The 18,425-nt window shown below is 39.6% G+C and overlaps 1 protein-coding gene across 3 annotated transcripts in view; it reads left to right on the top strand.

Annotated features, from left to right (window-relative positions):
• The window catches only part of klhl5 (kelch-like family member 5), an 88,295-nt gene that overhangs the window by 53,709 nt on the left and 16,161 nt on the right, over positions 1-18,425 (top strand). For all 3 annotated transcript variants that reach the window (XM_036583733.1, XM_036583735.1, XM_036583734.1), the window contains 4 exons: positions 5,897-6,079; positions 11,441-11,577; positions 11,856-12,052; positions 15,229-15,441. In XM_036583733.1, the coding sequence (XP_036439626.1) occupies positions 5,937-6,079; positions 11,441-11,577; positions 11,856-12,052; positions 15,229-15,441 (690 nt within the window). In that variant the 5' untranslated portion in view covers positions 5,897-5,936. The remainder of the gene's footprint in view (positions 1-5,896; positions 6,080-11,440; positions 11,578-11,855; positions 12,053-15,228; positions 15,442-18,425) is intronic.

Below are 18,425 nucleotides of genomic sequence, written 5' to 3'. Positions count from 1 at the left end.
GCTGACCAGCTCGGTTATCTTGTTATAGCAGATAAATAAAAAAAGATGAAAGTTTGAAAAGCAAACCTAATTTGAACACAGTAGTCAGTAGCCTTTCTCTGTTGTAGTTGAGACTGGCTGTCAGCTAGTCATCTAGTAAAAGGTTAGTCATTAGCATTTTCTTTCGTTCTTCTCATGTTAGATCTTGCGTTTTCTGGTGTTAACTGGCGCTGTCCTCATGTTTTACGTGGGTCAGTAGCAGTTTAGCATGAGACATAACTGTTTAGCATAACTGTTAATTCACTAACATATACTCATGACAAAGTCTCCTGAAACATCTTGTTTTTATCAGGCCTTATGGCTACACACCCATTTTCAACAAGACCTTTTATGATTTGTCTGTATCCTCACAACAAAGTCAAAGACCAGCATTATTTAACAGAACATTACTCAAAAGCCTCCAAGTAATCCATCAGATAAACAGTACTTAAAGCTTTCATCTTTGAGAAAACCCAGTGCTGTGGGTCTGAAAGGATGTGTAACTGTCAAAAGCTGTTACAGAGAAAAGGAAATAGACAAAGAAGAAAATGTGGACTAGAACACCGAAACCTGACATTTGAGGTGTGAAGTTCTGTGGACTGATGAATCTAAGGTTTTGTTCACACAGCAAGTAAAAGTGGCCCAAATCCAATTTTTTTCTTCATATGTGACACGGATGTGTGTCTGTGTGTCAGTGTGATCAGCAAAAAACACATTAAATCTAACATTTTCAATTCCGATTTGAGACGCTTTTTGAATGATCGCTTCATGCGACTTTTACGTCAGTCCAACTCGACATTCATCATAATTTTGCACTGCTGGAACCTCATAAACATTTACGCTGATGTTTCTATACCAAAAAATTAGAAGGCACTTATCACAACTGCTCTGTTTTCGAAGAGATTTCAAACTAATTGTTGAAAAATGTGCTCTTATATTTTTCTGACCCTGAAAAAAATACAAAAACAACTTGTACTTCATGGCTGTTATGACTGGCTCTGTTAAAAGCTATAAAATAGGAGTGTTGCAGCCTATTATGTTAATAATTCAGTAGTCTACTGAGTGTTTTGATGAGGATTTCAGTAATAAGAGTTTTTAAAAAAGCCCAAACAATAAGAATTGTCTTAACTGAACAAGAACAAGTCATGCAAACACTTTCAAATCTGCCTAAATAGTGTACTGTAAAAGACTTAATTACAAAAGGAAATAGAAAAACACTATGTGCGTACATCCTTCAAGCTCTGTTCCTCAGTAAGAGAAGACAGTAGAACAATTTCGAATGTGTTCTCATAATGCAAGTTACCAACTCATCACTGCCCATTCATCGAAAAAATTAAGTTTTAATCAGTGTTTTTAATCAAGTATTCACCTGTTTGAGTAATCATGACAGCCCTACTTTAAATGCTTGACTGTACTGTGGTGGAGGTATTACTGAAAGAAACAGACACGCCTAGTAAAAGGAAGTCTGCACTTTTTAAACTCTAGCCTTTAATTCTCACAGGTTTAGAGCAGAGAGCTGCTGCAGTTCTAATAAATCCAGTCACCACCACCATCTGTCTTCTGTTTCAGTGGAGGAAGTAGTGTGTGTGTGTGTTACACTGAAATGTATTAATGTCATGTCCTGGTAACGACTCACAGACAGCATCTCTTTGAAATGAGCACTTCAGCAGTTTTTGTGCTTGTAATAAGAAAAATCCAGTTTTTGTTAGAATCTTAGTAGTGGAAAATGTGAGCTCTTTCCAATAAATGTAGGCTCTTCTGCTCTGAATCAACATTTCTCTCGAAATAAAATGATTTCTCAATGCGTTTTTTCTAAAAAACATAAAAACAAAGCTGAAAATTCAGCTTTATTACGCAAATGCGTAATAATAATCTTCACACTTCAGTGGCATTTTAAGCTACATTCACACTGTCAGGTTGAAGTAGCGTAAGTCCATTGTTTTGCGTTGATGTGACACAGATCTGATGATTTTAGAACTGTATGGACACACAAGTCTGATTTTTTCAAATAAGATCTGATCCACTTTCATATGTGGTCCTAGACTGAATATATATCCAATTTGTGGCCTTGTAACCCTATTGAGAACGGCCAGATTGGAATTAGTGTGTTTTTTTTTTTCATCACTGTGCAGGCGCGTATCATCCTGTGCAGCTTAGCAGCTGTAAGTCCTTACTAGTAAATGCTGGAGAAGCATTAAAGCATCTGAGCTTTATTCACCTTTCCCCTTAATCATGAACAGCTGAGAGCTCATCAGAGCTAAAGATCTTTGCGATGACGGATTGTGCTGCTAGATCATTCATTTGTTGTTATTGCTGTTCATGACGTGGTTTTACTCAGGATTGGAATGAGGATCCAGGGACACTGCAGATCATGAGAGACCCTATTTTAAACACTGGGTATAGGGGTGGGTAGTATATTACAATACATAAAACATTTTTACAATACATACTGCACATCACATTGTTTTTTTCTGTGGCTTGAGTAGAGGAGGGTGGTTAATCCAGGCTAGTTTTGTCAAATAGTTACTGTAGGCTAGTGTTGTCAGACATATCAGTATATCGATTATGAAAATTTGAAATGGTACCAATACTCATTTTCTGCAGTATTCTTTCTTTCCATGTAAGCCATGCTTTCCTGCTCAATCTTTTATTTAGCACAGGCTAGCATACATACAGTATGTCTGCAGCTGCAGCCGCACCTCCTCTCGCTTACGGTGCAGGATGTTTTACTAAAATGGCAACTTTAGCCAGTTCACAGCTTTACAGACAATGAAAGCAAAGAAGTTGCTGTCTCGACATACTTTGGCTTCTGGGCAAGCCAGAGGAGTTAAGCAAGCCAATATGCTAAAGGTACTACAGACTACGGCCGGAGTGTGGACCACAAGTGGGCGGCGCACCCTCTGGTGGTCCTTGGGCCAGTAATGAGGAGGAGTCTGTGGTCCATAGTGGGCCAGTGATTGTTCTTAAACAGTAAACAGTATAAATACAGTAATGCAACAATGGTGCACAATCAACTTCATGTATTTTTGCCCCTTGTCTTTAGAAACAAAATGCACTGCCCTGAAGTTTCAGTTGTCCATTCGCGAGTGAAAAATGTAGCTTAATTACGCCTGATTTCAGGTATACAACAAGCTTATGCTCACCTAATCTGTTGACATTTCATGTCCAGTCATATACATAGCATGTTCTGCCACCAGAAAATGGCTGTATCGAAAATTTACCAAAAAAAATTCTTTTTTTTTTTGTCTTTTTTGTGGGCCTCCATGCTTTCTAGTGATAAAAAGGAAGACCTTAAGGTGGAAAAGGTTGAGAACCCCTGCTACAGACATTAGTACAAAATAATGTGAACACTTCCATACTGGTGAAACACCGAAAAGACCAACACACTCGCCTGTACAAAGAGTTTTGAGAGGCGTTGTGAAAGCTAAGCTAACGTGAAGCAACCGCAAAGTGTTCAGCAATGGCCTCGGCATTTATTTCAACAACTGAACACACATGGTGTTAACTGCCAGCATCAACCACTACTCATGGTTTCTGTATCAGTATTCATATTGGAAAAGAAAAACTTTGGCTTTGTATTTTGCCATTTTTTGCCAATGCGTATTGTGATGTAATTTATTACAGTAACGCAAAACTGATAAAACTCCGCCCACTCCCATTTGGTTATAATTTTGGTAAATTACTTGTTCAAAGCATTTCTATCAAAAATTCCACTTTTTTAATTGCTGGTTTCACATGGAGAACACCACTTTTATTTCAGAGCTTCTTACAGTGCTTTCTAAATTTCTGTGCCTGCACTTAAACACAGCGCCTAATTCAACACTGCCTTTTTAATGAGTCTGAAAATTCTAAGTGTGTGATTAATTATCACTGTCAGCGATATTAATTTCTGAAAGCTCTCAGATGACCAGAAAGCCCAGAGGCTGTTTGAAAATTAAGAGCAGACTTCTCTGAGAGCAGGAGTGATAACAATAGCGAGATTTATGGAGCCCATCACGGCCGTTTGGGGGGGGGAGTAACTGGCAGAAAGTAGGTGATGAAAGAGAGTGAGTGAAGGAGAGAAAGCAAAAGCAAGTGGTGAGAGAGAGAGGGTAGCCATCAGGGAGCGAGCTAAATTGCTTTGTGTTTTTCATGGCAGAGTTTGCCATCAGTACTAATTACCAACAGCTCTCAAAAGCGCATTTATATTTATGCTGCCATGAATTCTGTGTGCCTGTGTTATCTTGTGCCAGTGAAGCTTCTGTCTGATTGAGTTGTGTGTTTGGTTTTAGCTTGTTTGTTTGTTGTGTGAGGTGAGTTTGGTGGTGTGTTGCTTCCGTCTTCACTGTGACAGTGTAAATTTCACTGTTAAATTTTAGCCAAGCGAAGCATTAGGTTTGGTTTTTTTTCTGGACAGTCGCCTTTTTAGATACAGCATGTTTTGTTGATGTATTTAATAGTGATGCACCAGAATGACGAGACAGAAATCCAGGACCAGTTGTGGAAAATTCAGTTCCAGAAAGTAAAAATCCTCCCACATTTTTGTTTCAGCTGCCTTGCTGCTGGTTTGAGTTAATGAGAGAAAGCAGATGGAACAAAATCCTAGGGAGCATTTTTACTCTTTAAACCTGAACTGTCCACCTCAGTTCAGGACACACTGGGCCAAAAACTGAACAGAGCTAACAATAAATAAAAACAGTTTCCATAAAGTAAACTTACTAAGACAACTACTGTATAGGCTACAGTAGGTGCCAAGAAATGCAACATTCTCCACAACAAAGAATGGATCATCCAAGGCAATGCATTCTATTATTTTTTACTTATGTTTTGTGGTTTTGGGCTTGTTTGTGAAATATTTGATTTATTTGAAAAACTGAGACTACAAAAACAAACAAACAAACAAAAAAAAAACCTTACTCCTCAGTGGAACTAAGGGGCTGAGCCCGAACCCTGAAAAACCCCAGCCCCAGACCATTATCCCTCCTCAACCAAACTTTACTGTTGGCACTGTGCATTCCGGGGAGTAGTGTTCTCCTGGCATCCACCAAACTCAGATTCGACCATCAGACTCCCAGATTGAGAAGCATGATTCATCACTCCAGAGTCCAGTAGCAGTGTGTTTTACACCACTTAAGCCAACGCTTGGCATTGTTCATTGTGATTTTAGGCTTGTGTGCAGCAGCTCGGGCATGGAAACCCATTTCATGAAGCTCCCAGTGCACTGTTCTTGTGTTGATGTTGTTTCCAGTTTGAAATTCAGTAACAAGTGACGCAACAGAGGAGAGGCGATTTTCACACTACTGCAGCAGTCGATGCTGCTCTTTGCGGCTGAACTGTTGTTGCTCCTGGAAGCTTCTGTTTCACAATAATAGCACTTACAGTTGACCAGAGCAGATCTAGCAGGACAGTAACTTCACAAACTGACTTGTGGCAAAGATGGCATCCAGAAAGAGCCACATTTACAGTCTCTTCAGTATGACCCTACTGCCAGTGTTTGTCTTCGGAGATTGCATGTGCTTGATTTTATACATTATTAAGCAGTGAGTGTGGCTGAAACACCTGAACTCAATAATTGGGAGGGATGTCCACATAATTTGTCCATATGGTGTATCTGTCAGTACTAATATGGTTCCAGTATTATTGTGCACCCCTAAATAATAGTAATCATGCCTCTTGGATATATTGGGATATTAGAACTGTAGTTCTTATCATGCCCAGCATTATTGTTAATCTTAATATTAGTCTTTTACTTGAGTATTTTATACAGGATATTTAAGTATTAATTTGGGAACACAGTAAAATCATATTTGGGCTAATCGTATTTTAATTTGTGATATGGCACAGCCGCAACAGTTTATTTAACAGTCTCTCATGCTTTGCGCTATGTTTGTGTGTGCAGGACGTCTAACAGCAGTGCGACGCTGTCCTCATGCGTGTCGATGGAGCCGTGCGTCCCAGATGAACTCTTCCAGTCACACAGCCACGCGGAACACACCTTCAGACGAATGGAGACATACCTCAGGACCCGCAAGCTGTGTGATGTGGTCCTGCTGGCTGGAGATCGCCGAATACCTGCACACAGGTAACACACACTTTACACAGTTGAAACTACAGTTAATTTTGCACCCTGTTCTACATTGTGTATGCGTTGATGTACACGTATACATACATTTTTATTTATATATATATATATATATATTTATTATCTATTATGTAGTTACATTTTAATTTTAATTTTTGCATCACATGTAAAGTGTTGCTTGGCCACTGCTATGGTATCTAGGTGATTGCTAAGTTTGTGTTTGTGTGTCTTACGTCTGTGTTATGTTACACAACTTGGAACATGGCACTTTTTTTTCAGGTGAGCAAAGATTGCCCAGTCACACAGCTCTGAATAATCTACTTTAGGTTTAAGCTCTGGGTTTCACCTGTAAAGTGTACATTTGTTGTTATAAAGGATAAACCGACATGAAGACCAGAGAGCTGCCTGTGTTAGAAAAGTATGGCATTTTAAAGCTGAGAAAAAAGGGGAAAATTGATCAGACCCATCGCATAAGCGAAACGTGTAGCCAAAACAACAATTTGGAACATCCTGAAAAAGAAAGAAATCACTGGTGTACTAACAACCAGACATCAAACAGTTCGGCCAAGGAAAACAACAGCAGTTGGTGAAACATTGTGAAGAAAAGCCCAAAAACAACAGTCAGTGACATTGCCAAGAACCTCCACATAGCAGTAGTGAGGGTATCACAATACACCATTTGAAGAAAACCTTAGGAGTAGGAATAAAAAGGCCATTCCACAAAATGCAAAACACTCATCTGCAGTAGGATTGGAAGACCAGATTGGAATTCAAAAAGAAATACATGAGCCCCAAAAGTTCTCAAACATATTTTTAGAGACTGATAAGACCAAGATTAACCTGTACCAAAATGTGGAGAAAGAAAGAATCTGCTCAAAATCCAAAACCTATGAGCATATGAATGTCAAGCAAGGTGGAGGTAGTGTCAAGGCTTGGGCTTGCATGGCTGCTTCTGGAACAGGCTCACATATCTTTATTGATGATACAACTCATGATGTTAGCAGCTGAATTAATTCAGAAGTCTACAGAAACATTCTGCCTGTCAATTTACAGAGAGGTGTGTCCAGTAACTGCAAATAAACTTAAATACAGTACAAAGTAGCAAGTATGTTTTGTTTTTCGAAGTAGTTGATATCTTGTGACCTAGTCTGAAGAACAAAGTTTGATTCCAGATTTCTCCGGATTGCTCTCAGACATTGTATGGATTTGTTCATCGTTGGCACGCTTGATTTAACATAATTGTTAATTAGCCAAACCTAGTGTGGATAGTAGGATGAAAACTACAAATAATAGTGGGCTGCCAAGAGGAGAGGCTTGGAAATGGTTAAATGGACACATTGACATGCATTACAGCTGTGCTCAAAAAAGCTAGGCTGTGGTCCAGGTGGACTGCATTTCTAGACTGCTAGGCTGTTCCAATCAGAAAGATCCTTCTAATGGAGCCAAGAAACGCAGCCAACATTCTGATAGTTTTCAAGGATGCTACCAGAGTATTCTTGACAGTCTTCTGTTGCCCATAATCCTCACACACATTTGATCTGATTTAGGAGAAAGTTCAAGAGAAGCACTGACAGATAAAACCAACTCCTATAATTCGTTTAAAAAGGTCAGTACAAAATAAAGAAATATTTACAGTCTGCTGTGCTTCAACTGTGCAAACACAATAGGCTTCGACTCACAGGCCGCCAGTCATCCGCCGTTTGGTGTCTCACACAGATTCAAAAGTCTGATTTCTGAAGAAAACCTTATTCTGTATGCTCAATAAATAAAAACAGCGACAGAAATGAGCAAGTTAATGGTGTGATGTGATCGTTTTCAAAAACCTTCACCCTTTTACAATTCCAGTTATCAGAAAAACTGTTTTCATGTGGACGGGAGGCGAAAGTATACAGATATATGTGGACTGGGCCTAAGAGGGTGTAATTTTAATGCAGGATGTGTAATGTGCCTGCTTTTAGTGATTTTATGTTTATTGCTTGCAGGACAGTATTTAAGTACAAAACAAATTGTTTTGCCTGCCACATATTACATCATTCACATCAACAGTATCTTCTTCACTAAACACTTCAATTCCTAAAGGCAGTTCTTCACCTGCCTGACCAGTCCTAACAAGTCAGCTAAGGCCTAAATAGCTAATTAGTTTCTGAGGCTTTACAACTGAATGGGTGTTCAAACTTTTGCACTTTCCACAATTAATATTTTATTTATTTTTTTCAAGTTAATTAAATATAAATTAACTGTGCATTAATGCAGAAAAAAAAATATTTTAGAAAACAGTTTGCAGCAGACAGAGTCACTGTTGTCACTTAAAACATCAACAGAATGTGTTGTTTGGCCAGGGAGTGCCCAGACTTTTGCATACAGCTGTAGATTCTCCTGGCATGATGCTGGAGTGTTTACAAAGAGTTTAAAAGTTCCCTTTTAGAGAGACCCACACAGAGGATAGAGAGAAAGAGTTCGTAGAGGATGACATAGCAATGGTGTAGTGTGACACCTTTGCAGTCGCCTGGAACACCATAGCAATGGCCTAGCAACCACCTGGGAAACCATAGCATCAACTTACAGCAGAACTTACAAATACATGCAAAAGGTTGGGCACACAGAATGCAGATTACACATTTGGACCATTTTTGGATTGAACAGAAGTAAACACAACCTCTATTTTCCTACTGAATGAATAAAGAGAAAGAGTATGTAGTGTGCAGACAAAGAGCTGTCTCTTACTAAAGAGAAAGGTCCACAAAATGTGTGTACAGTGGAACGTTTTGGCACAGTGAACTGTAAGGGGAAGATAAATTCTTCAGGATGTGAGTTTGGACGAGCACAGAGAGAGAGAAAGAGAAAGAAGAAAAAGGAAAAGAAAGGGCAGAGTACAGAGAGAACAGACGCAGGCACATTTTGCATTCAGTACCTTCTGTTTTCCTTTCACTCCTGAGTCTATTACCAAACTACACGCGCGCACACACACACACACACACACACAGACCTGCTTGTGCTTTGCCAGTGAGGAGTTTGGCATCAGAGATGAAAATGCATTTTCAACAGCTCTGCATTTTTTTCTTCCTGCATCATCCTTTCTTCATGGCCTGCTTTGTATCGCTTTCTTCTCCTTTTCTCCTCCATCTCTTTTTCTTGTAGTTGATGACCTAGTTAGAACAGTCTAATTGGAGGGCTGCCTTGGGCAGGTATGAAGGGGTTTGCTTGTGTTAACAGATAATGAGACGCATTCACTCTACCCTGATACGGCTGTAAAACTTTCACAGAGTGGGTTGCTTTTGTTACAAAAGTAGAAGAATGGACCAGATTGACTTTTGCATTTATTCTCTTTCAGCTGCAGCCTTTGGTTATGTGTGCTGTGAGTGTCCAGCTGGATAGAGTTAAGTTAGTTTGCTCCATATTGGAAAGAAAAAGGGAAAACAGAGAGAGAGAGAGAGAGAGTGTAATGGGGTCCAAAAGTCTGAGACCATTGAAAATCTTTTAACCTGGAAATAAAAGAAGAATTGTGAAAAATCTAAAATTATGAGAAGTAAAATGAAGGAATATTCAAGATTCTGCACTGTTTTCTAGGTCGCTATTCAAGTTCAAGCAAAATTTAAAGAGGAATTCCACCAAATTTTCAAAATGTCTGCATAATTTAATCTTTAAGATGTAAACAGTCATTCATAGTGGTTTGACATGAATTGATTCACTGAAGAGAAATTTAAAGAGCCTGATCTCTTTACAGTGGTGGTGAATGGAACCGGGATGTCTCAATGTCTACAATAGAAATATAGCCATTTTATTTACTATCCTAAACCTCCAGTGAACCTACACGTGTCTTCTGTTTTTATATGTAACGTTGATGATAAAATAATAGTAAATCTGAAAAAAAGGTTTCTTTGGGGACAATGAATCCGTAAAAAAGTTAAAGTAAAACATAGCTTTCTGATGCTTCCCATCACCCCCACTGTCAACAATTGTGCTTTGGTAAGTTTCTCTAGAATGGAATGGTTTCATATCGAACCACTCTGAATGACTTTGTTTACATCTCAACCATTCAATTATGCAGAAAATATAAAAAAATAGGTGGAATTCCCCTTTGAGACTTTTGTATAAGAAGGCCAGATTTGTTTTTTTAGTCATATTCCTTCCCTTGAAGTTTATGCTGAGACAAATTTTAGGTTGATTTGATCTACTCACCAAAGGCCTTTGCACAAACTTGTGGACTCCATGTAGCTCAAGTGTCATTAAAGGAAAAGTAATACATGATAAAAATAAGAAATTCTGAAATTTGTTAATATATTTCAGAGATTCTACTTTTTGCTCAAATTGTTACACTGGTGATATAATTTGTAATGAAAAATGTTGGATTAAATGGGAAAACAGTGCATTTTCACTAGTGGTCTCAGACTCAGAAGTTGGTGTAAGGTCACTACAAGGTGAGTGTATTCCTATGTGAGTAACATACAAACATACAGATAGACATACAGAGTAATATTTCATATTATATATGAATTTGTTAGCGTATTATTCCATTGTGAGTACAGATCTACATGAAGAAATACACTGACACTGCTGTTTTAAGTGGAAACCAAATAAACAAATGAGTGATCTCTTACTTTTGCACAGCACTGTATCAGCATTTCCTCAGCATAACACTGTCACACACACACACATACACACACACACACACACACACACACACACAGCATCATTGTGTCTTCTAATACTGCAGCTTTTGCTTTGAGGCTTTTTTTATTCTACATTTCTTTGAGACAGCCATTAATGTTCAGGCTATCCACAGTCCTCACACTAATAGATTTAAAGCTGCAAGCCTTCAGCCACACTGTGTGTGTGTGTGTCTTTGTCAGCTGAGCTGGATTTAAATAGGAAATCCTCTGTTTTTATAGGACTTTAGTTGACAGAATAAAGCTGAAAAAATCCTTTGTCTCATTGTAATCGCCGTTCTCTTTAACTCTGGCCCTGTTTTAAACCCACAAACACCACATCCCACTAATCAGGCAACTTTCATTAGCATTGCAGTGTTCATCGCGTTTACATCACAGTCCATTAACGTTACTGCACTTTAACGGTTTCATGATTACTCGATTGAAACAGTCAGTGTTAAAATTGACCTTCACAAAGAATTAGCTATGATAAATTTGCATAATTATAATGTATATTTCAAGTTCTCATATAGTGGAATTTTTGAAAAGCTCTGTTTGGTTTTGTTATTGCTCAGTGAAGTGCTTTTTTTCCACTTTATTAAAAACTCTATTAATGTAAGTGATCGTGACAGCAGCTACAATGTCCCTCTCTCTCTCTCTCTCTCTCTCTCTCTCTCTCTCTCTCTCTCTCTCTCTCTCTCTCTCTCTCTCTCAGGTTAGTGTTGTCCTCTGTGTCGGACTACTTTGCAGCCATGTTCACAAGTGACGTGCGGGAGGCCAAGCAAGAGGAAGTAAAGATGGAGGGAGTTGACCCAGATGCATTGTGGGTCTTGGTGCAGTATGCATACACAGGTAAGTGTGTTATGTCTCGTAGGTCATTTCTTCCTAGAGAGAAAAAAAAATATGAAATAACGCTCTCTCTCCCTCCCTCTCTATCTCTCTCTATCTCTGTCTCTCTCTCTCTCCCTTTTCTGTCTCTCTCTCTATCTCTCTGTCTCTCTTGTCTCTCTCCTCTCTCTCTTTCTTTCTTGCTGTCTCTCCTTCCCTCCACCTTTTTCTGTCTTTTTGTTTTTTCTCTTCTCTCTCCCTCCCTCTCTCTCTCTGACCCCCCCCCCGCCCCCCTTCTGCAGGTCGGTTAGAATTGAGAGAGGACACTATAGAGAGTTTGCTCTCAGCAGCATGTTTGCTGCAGTTGTCTGCAGTGGTTCAGGCTTGTTGTACTTACCTCATGAAGCAGCTGCACCCCTCAAACTGCCTCGGGATTCGATCCTTCGCCGACGCCCAGGGCTGCCAGGACCTTCACAAAGTGGCACACAACTACACCATGGTAAAACACACACGCTCTACACTCACACTCAGAGCAAACACACTAGGGGTGCATCTTGATTAAGGGACTGTTGCTAGGTAAACTGCGCCCTTAGAAGCATCCTTACCACCAACTTTCAGCAGAGACGCTTCCTCTGCAGCTTCTCTGAAGTTATATGATCTAAGGAGGTTTCATGGCTGTGGTGACACCATAATTTACTTATTAGCTGAGAGGCTGGAGTTTGCGGTGTTTGAACAGAGGAAGCGAAACATGGGGGAGGATGGAGCCAGACAGCGAGACAGCTATCAAGATAAATAAGGAAAGAGGTGTGAACTGAAATTAAATGACTGAAATGATTCTTTTTGATGTCTGATTTTTTTTTTTACATATGGGAAAGAGACCATCCACACTGCATTCACCCCTTCCTGGTCATTTAAAGTTCAAGTTCAGCTCTGACCAGTAGCGTGTTTTTACAAGCCAGTTCTTCTTTAATAAAAAGCTAAAGTTCATATGGGAAAGAGACTGTCCTCTGCACTGCAGCCACCCCTTCCCAGCCTGTTAAAGTTCAAGCAAAGCTCTGGATAGCAGCTTGTTTTTACCAGGCAGTTCTTCTTTAGTAAAAAGCTTCCTTTTGGTTTCAGCTGCAATATCCTAACTATACCCCATATATGCTGCAAACATGTATTCCGGCCCACACAAAAAAGGTTTCATATATTTTATGTTAAGTTACGCAGTATTCTGTATCCCTCAGCCTCATGGCTTTGATAGAATTCATGATTTTATATCATTTACATGATTTTGTTCATCAGTGTTCTGTCACTACAGTACCCAGCATACATTACGCAAATACATCATGCAACCATTGGGAATCCCTGTGATGCAACTGGTTCCGACTGCTTGCTTACTCACTGATTTATAGGCTAAAATATCAACCATGCTAGCATTAGTGTAACTCTTACCTCAGTGGTCAAACAGAATTGTAAAAAGAACAGTGATGTTTTGTACGCTTACAGCCACATAAAAGAAGCCAAACTGAGGTAAGCCTCCAGATAGTCAGCTGCTGTGCTAACTTCAGCTTTTATCTTGCTGTCCTCTTCGTCTGATGTATCATTTCTGTCATTTGTGTAATCCATTCTGTCCATTGTTGAAGACAGTTATTGCACTTAAACTGCTGCTGTGAGGTTTCTCTAACCTTCAACATACATCATCAGAAGGAGGTTTTCATAGTCTTTAAACTAGATAATCTCACTCTCACTCTTTAGCAACCACATGGAACATCATAGAAACAGCCTAGCAACACCTTAAAAACATCTGGGATACCAGAGCAACCACCAAGCAAAGTCATACATTTTTTAGCATATTTAAATATATATATAATACAACAGCTACAACTGTTCATGTTCTTATTTTAATCTTGACCCTGTTTCTGCTAAGTGTATGTAAGTGCTTGAGTGTACTATAGGACCTTTTATAGTGAGGGTGTGTGTGGTGTTTCTCTTTTCTTGCTGTCTCTCTTTCGCATTCCCTTATTCTCTGTCTTTATCTCTCACTCTCTCCTTTTCCTGTTTCCTCCCTTTGTTGTTTTTTTTCACGGCCCCAAATACACGTCCTGGAGGATTTATCCTCCTCTGCAGTTAACTGTGCCAAAACTTTCCACAGCACTCTGTGTGTGTGTGTGAGTCAGCGGGTGAACTGGGCGAGTGTGTGTTTAATTGGTCACGCTAGTGTTCCCCTTCACAAACTCTGGGCTCTCTCGTTTGATGTTGCTCTGTTCCTGAGGGAAGCTCATTCAGAAAATATAGCCCATAATAGCCCGCCCACGGTTACCAACTGGGGAGTTGTCATGGAGACTGCATGGAAAACTTGCCTCATTTTCTTTCTGTCTTTCTATTTCCTCTCTGTCGTTTTGCTCCTTCCTCTTTCCCCTCCATGTCTGTTTCTCTCTTTCTGATGCCTTCACTTTATCTCTCATTCTGTCTACCTTCTGATTTTTTTTCTCACTTCCTCACTAGAGCTTTAATAGGGCCTTACATTTTAAGCCAATCCCGAGTATTGTCCGAAAACATGCCGGTTCCACAGCCACGTTATAATCCCAACCCTGACTGTAGCTGTCAAAATTCTCTTCAGATTTGACTGTAACCTGACAACATTCAGTCCAACAAAATTCTGTCTAAACCCGACTGTAACCCTACAAAATTCTGAGCCTGACTGTAGCCCAACAAAATTCTGTCGAACCCAACTGTAGCCGAACAGCGTTCTGTCTAAACCCTACTGTAGTCCTAGAAAATTCTGTCTGAACCCGACTGTAGCCCAACAAAATTCTGTCTAAACCTGATTATATCCCAACAAAAATCTGTCTAAACCTGACTGTAGCCCAACAAAATTCTGTCTAAACCTGATTATATCCCAACAAAAATCTGTCTAAACCTGACTGTAGCCCAACAAAAATCTGTCTAAGCCCGACTGTAGCCCAACAAAAGTCTGTCTAAACCCGATTGTAGCCCAACAAAAATCAGTCTAAACCTGATTATATCCCAACAAAAATCTTTCTAAACCTGACTGTAGCCCAACAAAAATCTGTCTAAACCTGATTGTATCCTAACAAAAATCTTTCTAAACCTGACTGTAGCCCAACAAAAATCTGTCTAAACCCGACTGTAGCCTAACAAAAATCTTTCTAAACCTGACTGTAGGCCAACAAAAATCTGTCTAAACCCGACTGTAGGCCAACAAAAGTCTGTCTAAACCCGATTGTAGGCCAACAAAAATCTGTCTAAACCCGACTGTAGCCCAACAAAAATCTGTCTAAACCCGACTGTAGCCCAACACAAATCTGTCTAAACCCGACTGTAGCCCAACAAAAATCTGTCTAAACCTGACTGTAGCCCAACAAAAATCTGTCTAAACCCGACTGTAGCCCAACAAAAATCTGTCTAAACTCGACTGTAGCCCAACAAAATTCTGTCTAAAACCGACTGTAACCCGCAAGTTCCGTATGAACCTGACTATAGACCAAAAAAAATTCTGTCCCAGTCTGGCTGTATTATGACAAAGTTTGGTCTGAATCTCAGTGTAGCCAAACAAAATTCTGTCTGAACCTGACCAAACTGAATAGTTCAGTCCCATCAGGTTGTAACGAATATTTTAACAGCTGTCTCTTGTCCCCTCACACTCTCTCTCTCTCAACTGTTTTTCAGGAGCACTTTATGGGTGTTATGAAGAATCAGGAGTTTCTGCTGCTGCCAGCGAGCGAGGTGGAGAAGCTTTTGGCATCAGATGACATGAACGTCCCAGACGAGGAAACGGTGGTATCGGCTCTGCTTAGCTGGGTCCGCCATGACCCCCCCACCCGCCAGTCACAGTTGCCCAGCCTTTTGGCACACGTCCGTCTGCCTCTACTCAAACCACAGGTCAGTCTGACTGTCAGTGTCAGTGAATACATCAATCACACTGACAGGTCAGTCTGACTGTCAACTAATCAGTCACTCTCACACTGTCACCCAGTGGCAAAGCCTGGCTAGCTGTCTACCAATCACTGCAGTAGATCAGACTGTCAGTCACACCAGCAGTCATGCATCCCTCGTTCATGCAGATGATTTGTAAGTTGTTTTAATTTTGACTTGTTTATCCCAGGACATCACATAAGATAAGTGTGTTATTGTGGTCCTTCTCTGTTCTTGTTTTAACCTTAGGATAGCTGAAGAGGATGGTTCTTGTCACACTTTTCCTATTCACATATACGCAGCCTCAAACTTTGACTCCTTCTCCTCTGTGACTTTATCTTCTGTTACAGAGAAAAGAAACACACACACACACACCTGTAGACCTCCTCTGTTTCTTCTCCAAGTTCCGATGTTTTTTCTTTGTAAAGAGTCTCCAAATTTGTATGAATGTTCAATTCATTAGATTGATAGATTAAGTGCTTAATTGACTGACTCCTTGTTTTATTGTCAGTTCATCTGACTGATTAGTAGGGTTACTTAGGGAAAGAAGTCAGATGACCCCCCCCCCTCCTTTTTTTCTTTCCTGATTAGATGATTGGGCCAAGTCTTATTCTGACACATTTACTGAATGCCTAACAGAATGAGTTCTGAAATTTCATCTGGATCTCTGCTTTTCTCAGGCTTATTTCCCTGGAAACTTTTTGACATTGGAAAATAGTGATCTCTTCATTTATACAAAGTAATAGAAAGAAAAATAAAAAGAAAAGCTGTTGAAAATATATGGGGGGTTGGTTTGTGCTGTGAAAAGAGCAGTACAATTTGGTTTTGAGGGGAAAAAAGTGCTTTTATCCTTTTGAACTGAAGATGTAACAACGTCCAAAAGGCCTTTTTCAGCATATTGCCCCATATCATTTAGATACATTTTATTTTCATCATAAAGGCACAAAGCTGTCCACTGGCATTTCGCTGACTAGCTAGCATATAACACTGTGATCGTTAGCTACAATTACGCAACATTTTTAGCCATCTTACTAGATTTGTTTGAATTTGTATGAATTTTGCAGCTTGACACATTTACATCCACACCTGATCTGTCCAGTCATAGTAATAAACATTTTACTATAGTATTATTACAACTGCTGTTATAATTACTTCTATTTATACTGTAGCTGCTATTACTGCTACTGCTACTGCTACTGCTCCTGTTATTACTACTACTAATGCTAGTAATAGAACTATTTTTACTACCACTGCTGTTGCTGCTACTATTGTTAGTACTACTGTTACTACCACTACCACCACTACTATGATTACTACTACTACTACTACTACTACTGCTGTTAATAATAATAATAATAATAATAATAATAAATACCGTTACATGAATTTAAATCACAATAACTATTTCATTAATGAACAAAGTTGACAGATTTTTAATGTTTCTGTTTTGCTGAAATGTGTGTTATAGTTTATTAAAATGAAGTGGAATCATTAAGACGTAAATGAATAGAGGCCTCAATTTCATTATTGTCAACACATTTTCTGAAAATTACAAGTAGTAGAAATGATCTTCCCCCATTTTCCCCTATTGTTGCACTTCTTAAGACTCTTGGTCCTTGGCTTAAATGATGTAGAACCTTTACATTATGTAGACATTCTTGAAACTTTGACAATGTTCTTTTCTCATTTGCAAAAATGGTTCTTGAAAGATCCATTGAAAGGCTCTTTGTGGAACCTAAAATGGTTCTTCTGTGGCAGCACTCCAAAGAACCCCTTTTGGCACCTTTATTTTCAAGAGCAAACCTCTGTTCCGTTTTGAGCATGTGCTGCTCTCGTTATGGTGTGCACTGTAATTTAGGAGGAGAAGTACCATGAGGCTGTGCATTTCCCTGGCCTTTATTCTTCATACCTCTTCACTCCTCCCTCCATTTTCTTTCCCTCTGTTCCCCTCTTTTCCGCACACCTCTCCTCTCCATTCCACAATTCATTCCTCTTTTTCCTTCATTGAATGATTGATTCCATGGACTTCCTCACTGAAGCTCTCCAGTTCTGCCTCTGTTTCTCCCTTTCAGTAAATTTCTATAACCCTCAAGAAAGCAAAAAGAAGAAGGAAGAAGCAGGGAGAAATATTTGAATAAGTCTGGGCAATCGAGGCGTTGCTTCTGCCTGGGTAGCCGCGTCCATTCCGTTCAATCTAAATGGAAATCGCAGCTTCTTTCATCCTCTTCGGGGAAAGGAGATTTTTTTTTTTTCCTCTTTTCAGCTCCCAGCCTGGTCCTCCGGACGTGAGCCTAATCATTTACACCATATGCACACGCCCCCATACACGGGCTGAGAAAAGATGAAATATGAAATATTTGATACATCTCTCTGACAGATAGACATAGCTGCCGTAGAGCGCCTTTACGTCCAAAAAGAGATGAAAACGTTTGCATTTGTTTTTCAGCAAAAAAGCTGAGGGAGGAGGGGATGAGAAGAGGAAAGGAGGAGCAGGTGGACGTGATGGATGAAGGGAGAGAGCGAGATGAAAGGAGGAGATAGATGGAGGGACAGCAGAGGTAGACAGTGCAGTGTAATGAAAGTATAAGGTATGTTATGAAAGCTGTAACTAGGCAGGCTCGAAGGGGCAGCTGATAGATTTTATAAGAGATTCATTTAAGAGGCATTGAATTTGGATGAGGCACAGGCATGCACGAGTACACAGACACACACACACACACACACACACACACACACACACACACTTACTTCCCAAGCAGCAGTGGGTTTGTTAACCTGTATGTGTAGCAGTATGCTTCCATATACATGGACTTGCCAGGTGCACCATATTCAGTACTGTGCAAAATTCAGAGACCACCTTTCTGTTTGTTGAGTTTCCAATAGAAATGGCAAAAGTACTAATTATTATATGTAACAAAATTACACAACACTAAATATAATATCAACTATGT

This window comes from Colossoma macropomum, unplaced genomic scaffold, assembly GCF_904425465.1.
Source record: "Colossoma macropomum unplaced genomic scaffold, Colossoma_macropomum, whole genome shotgun sequence".
Lineage (NCBI taxonomy): Eukaryota > Metazoa > Chordata > Actinopteri > Characiformes > Serrasalmidae > Colossoma > Colossoma macropomum.
The sequence above is the reverse complement of the archived record's forward strand: the minus strand, read 5'-3'. Positions and strand labels throughout refer to the sequence as shown.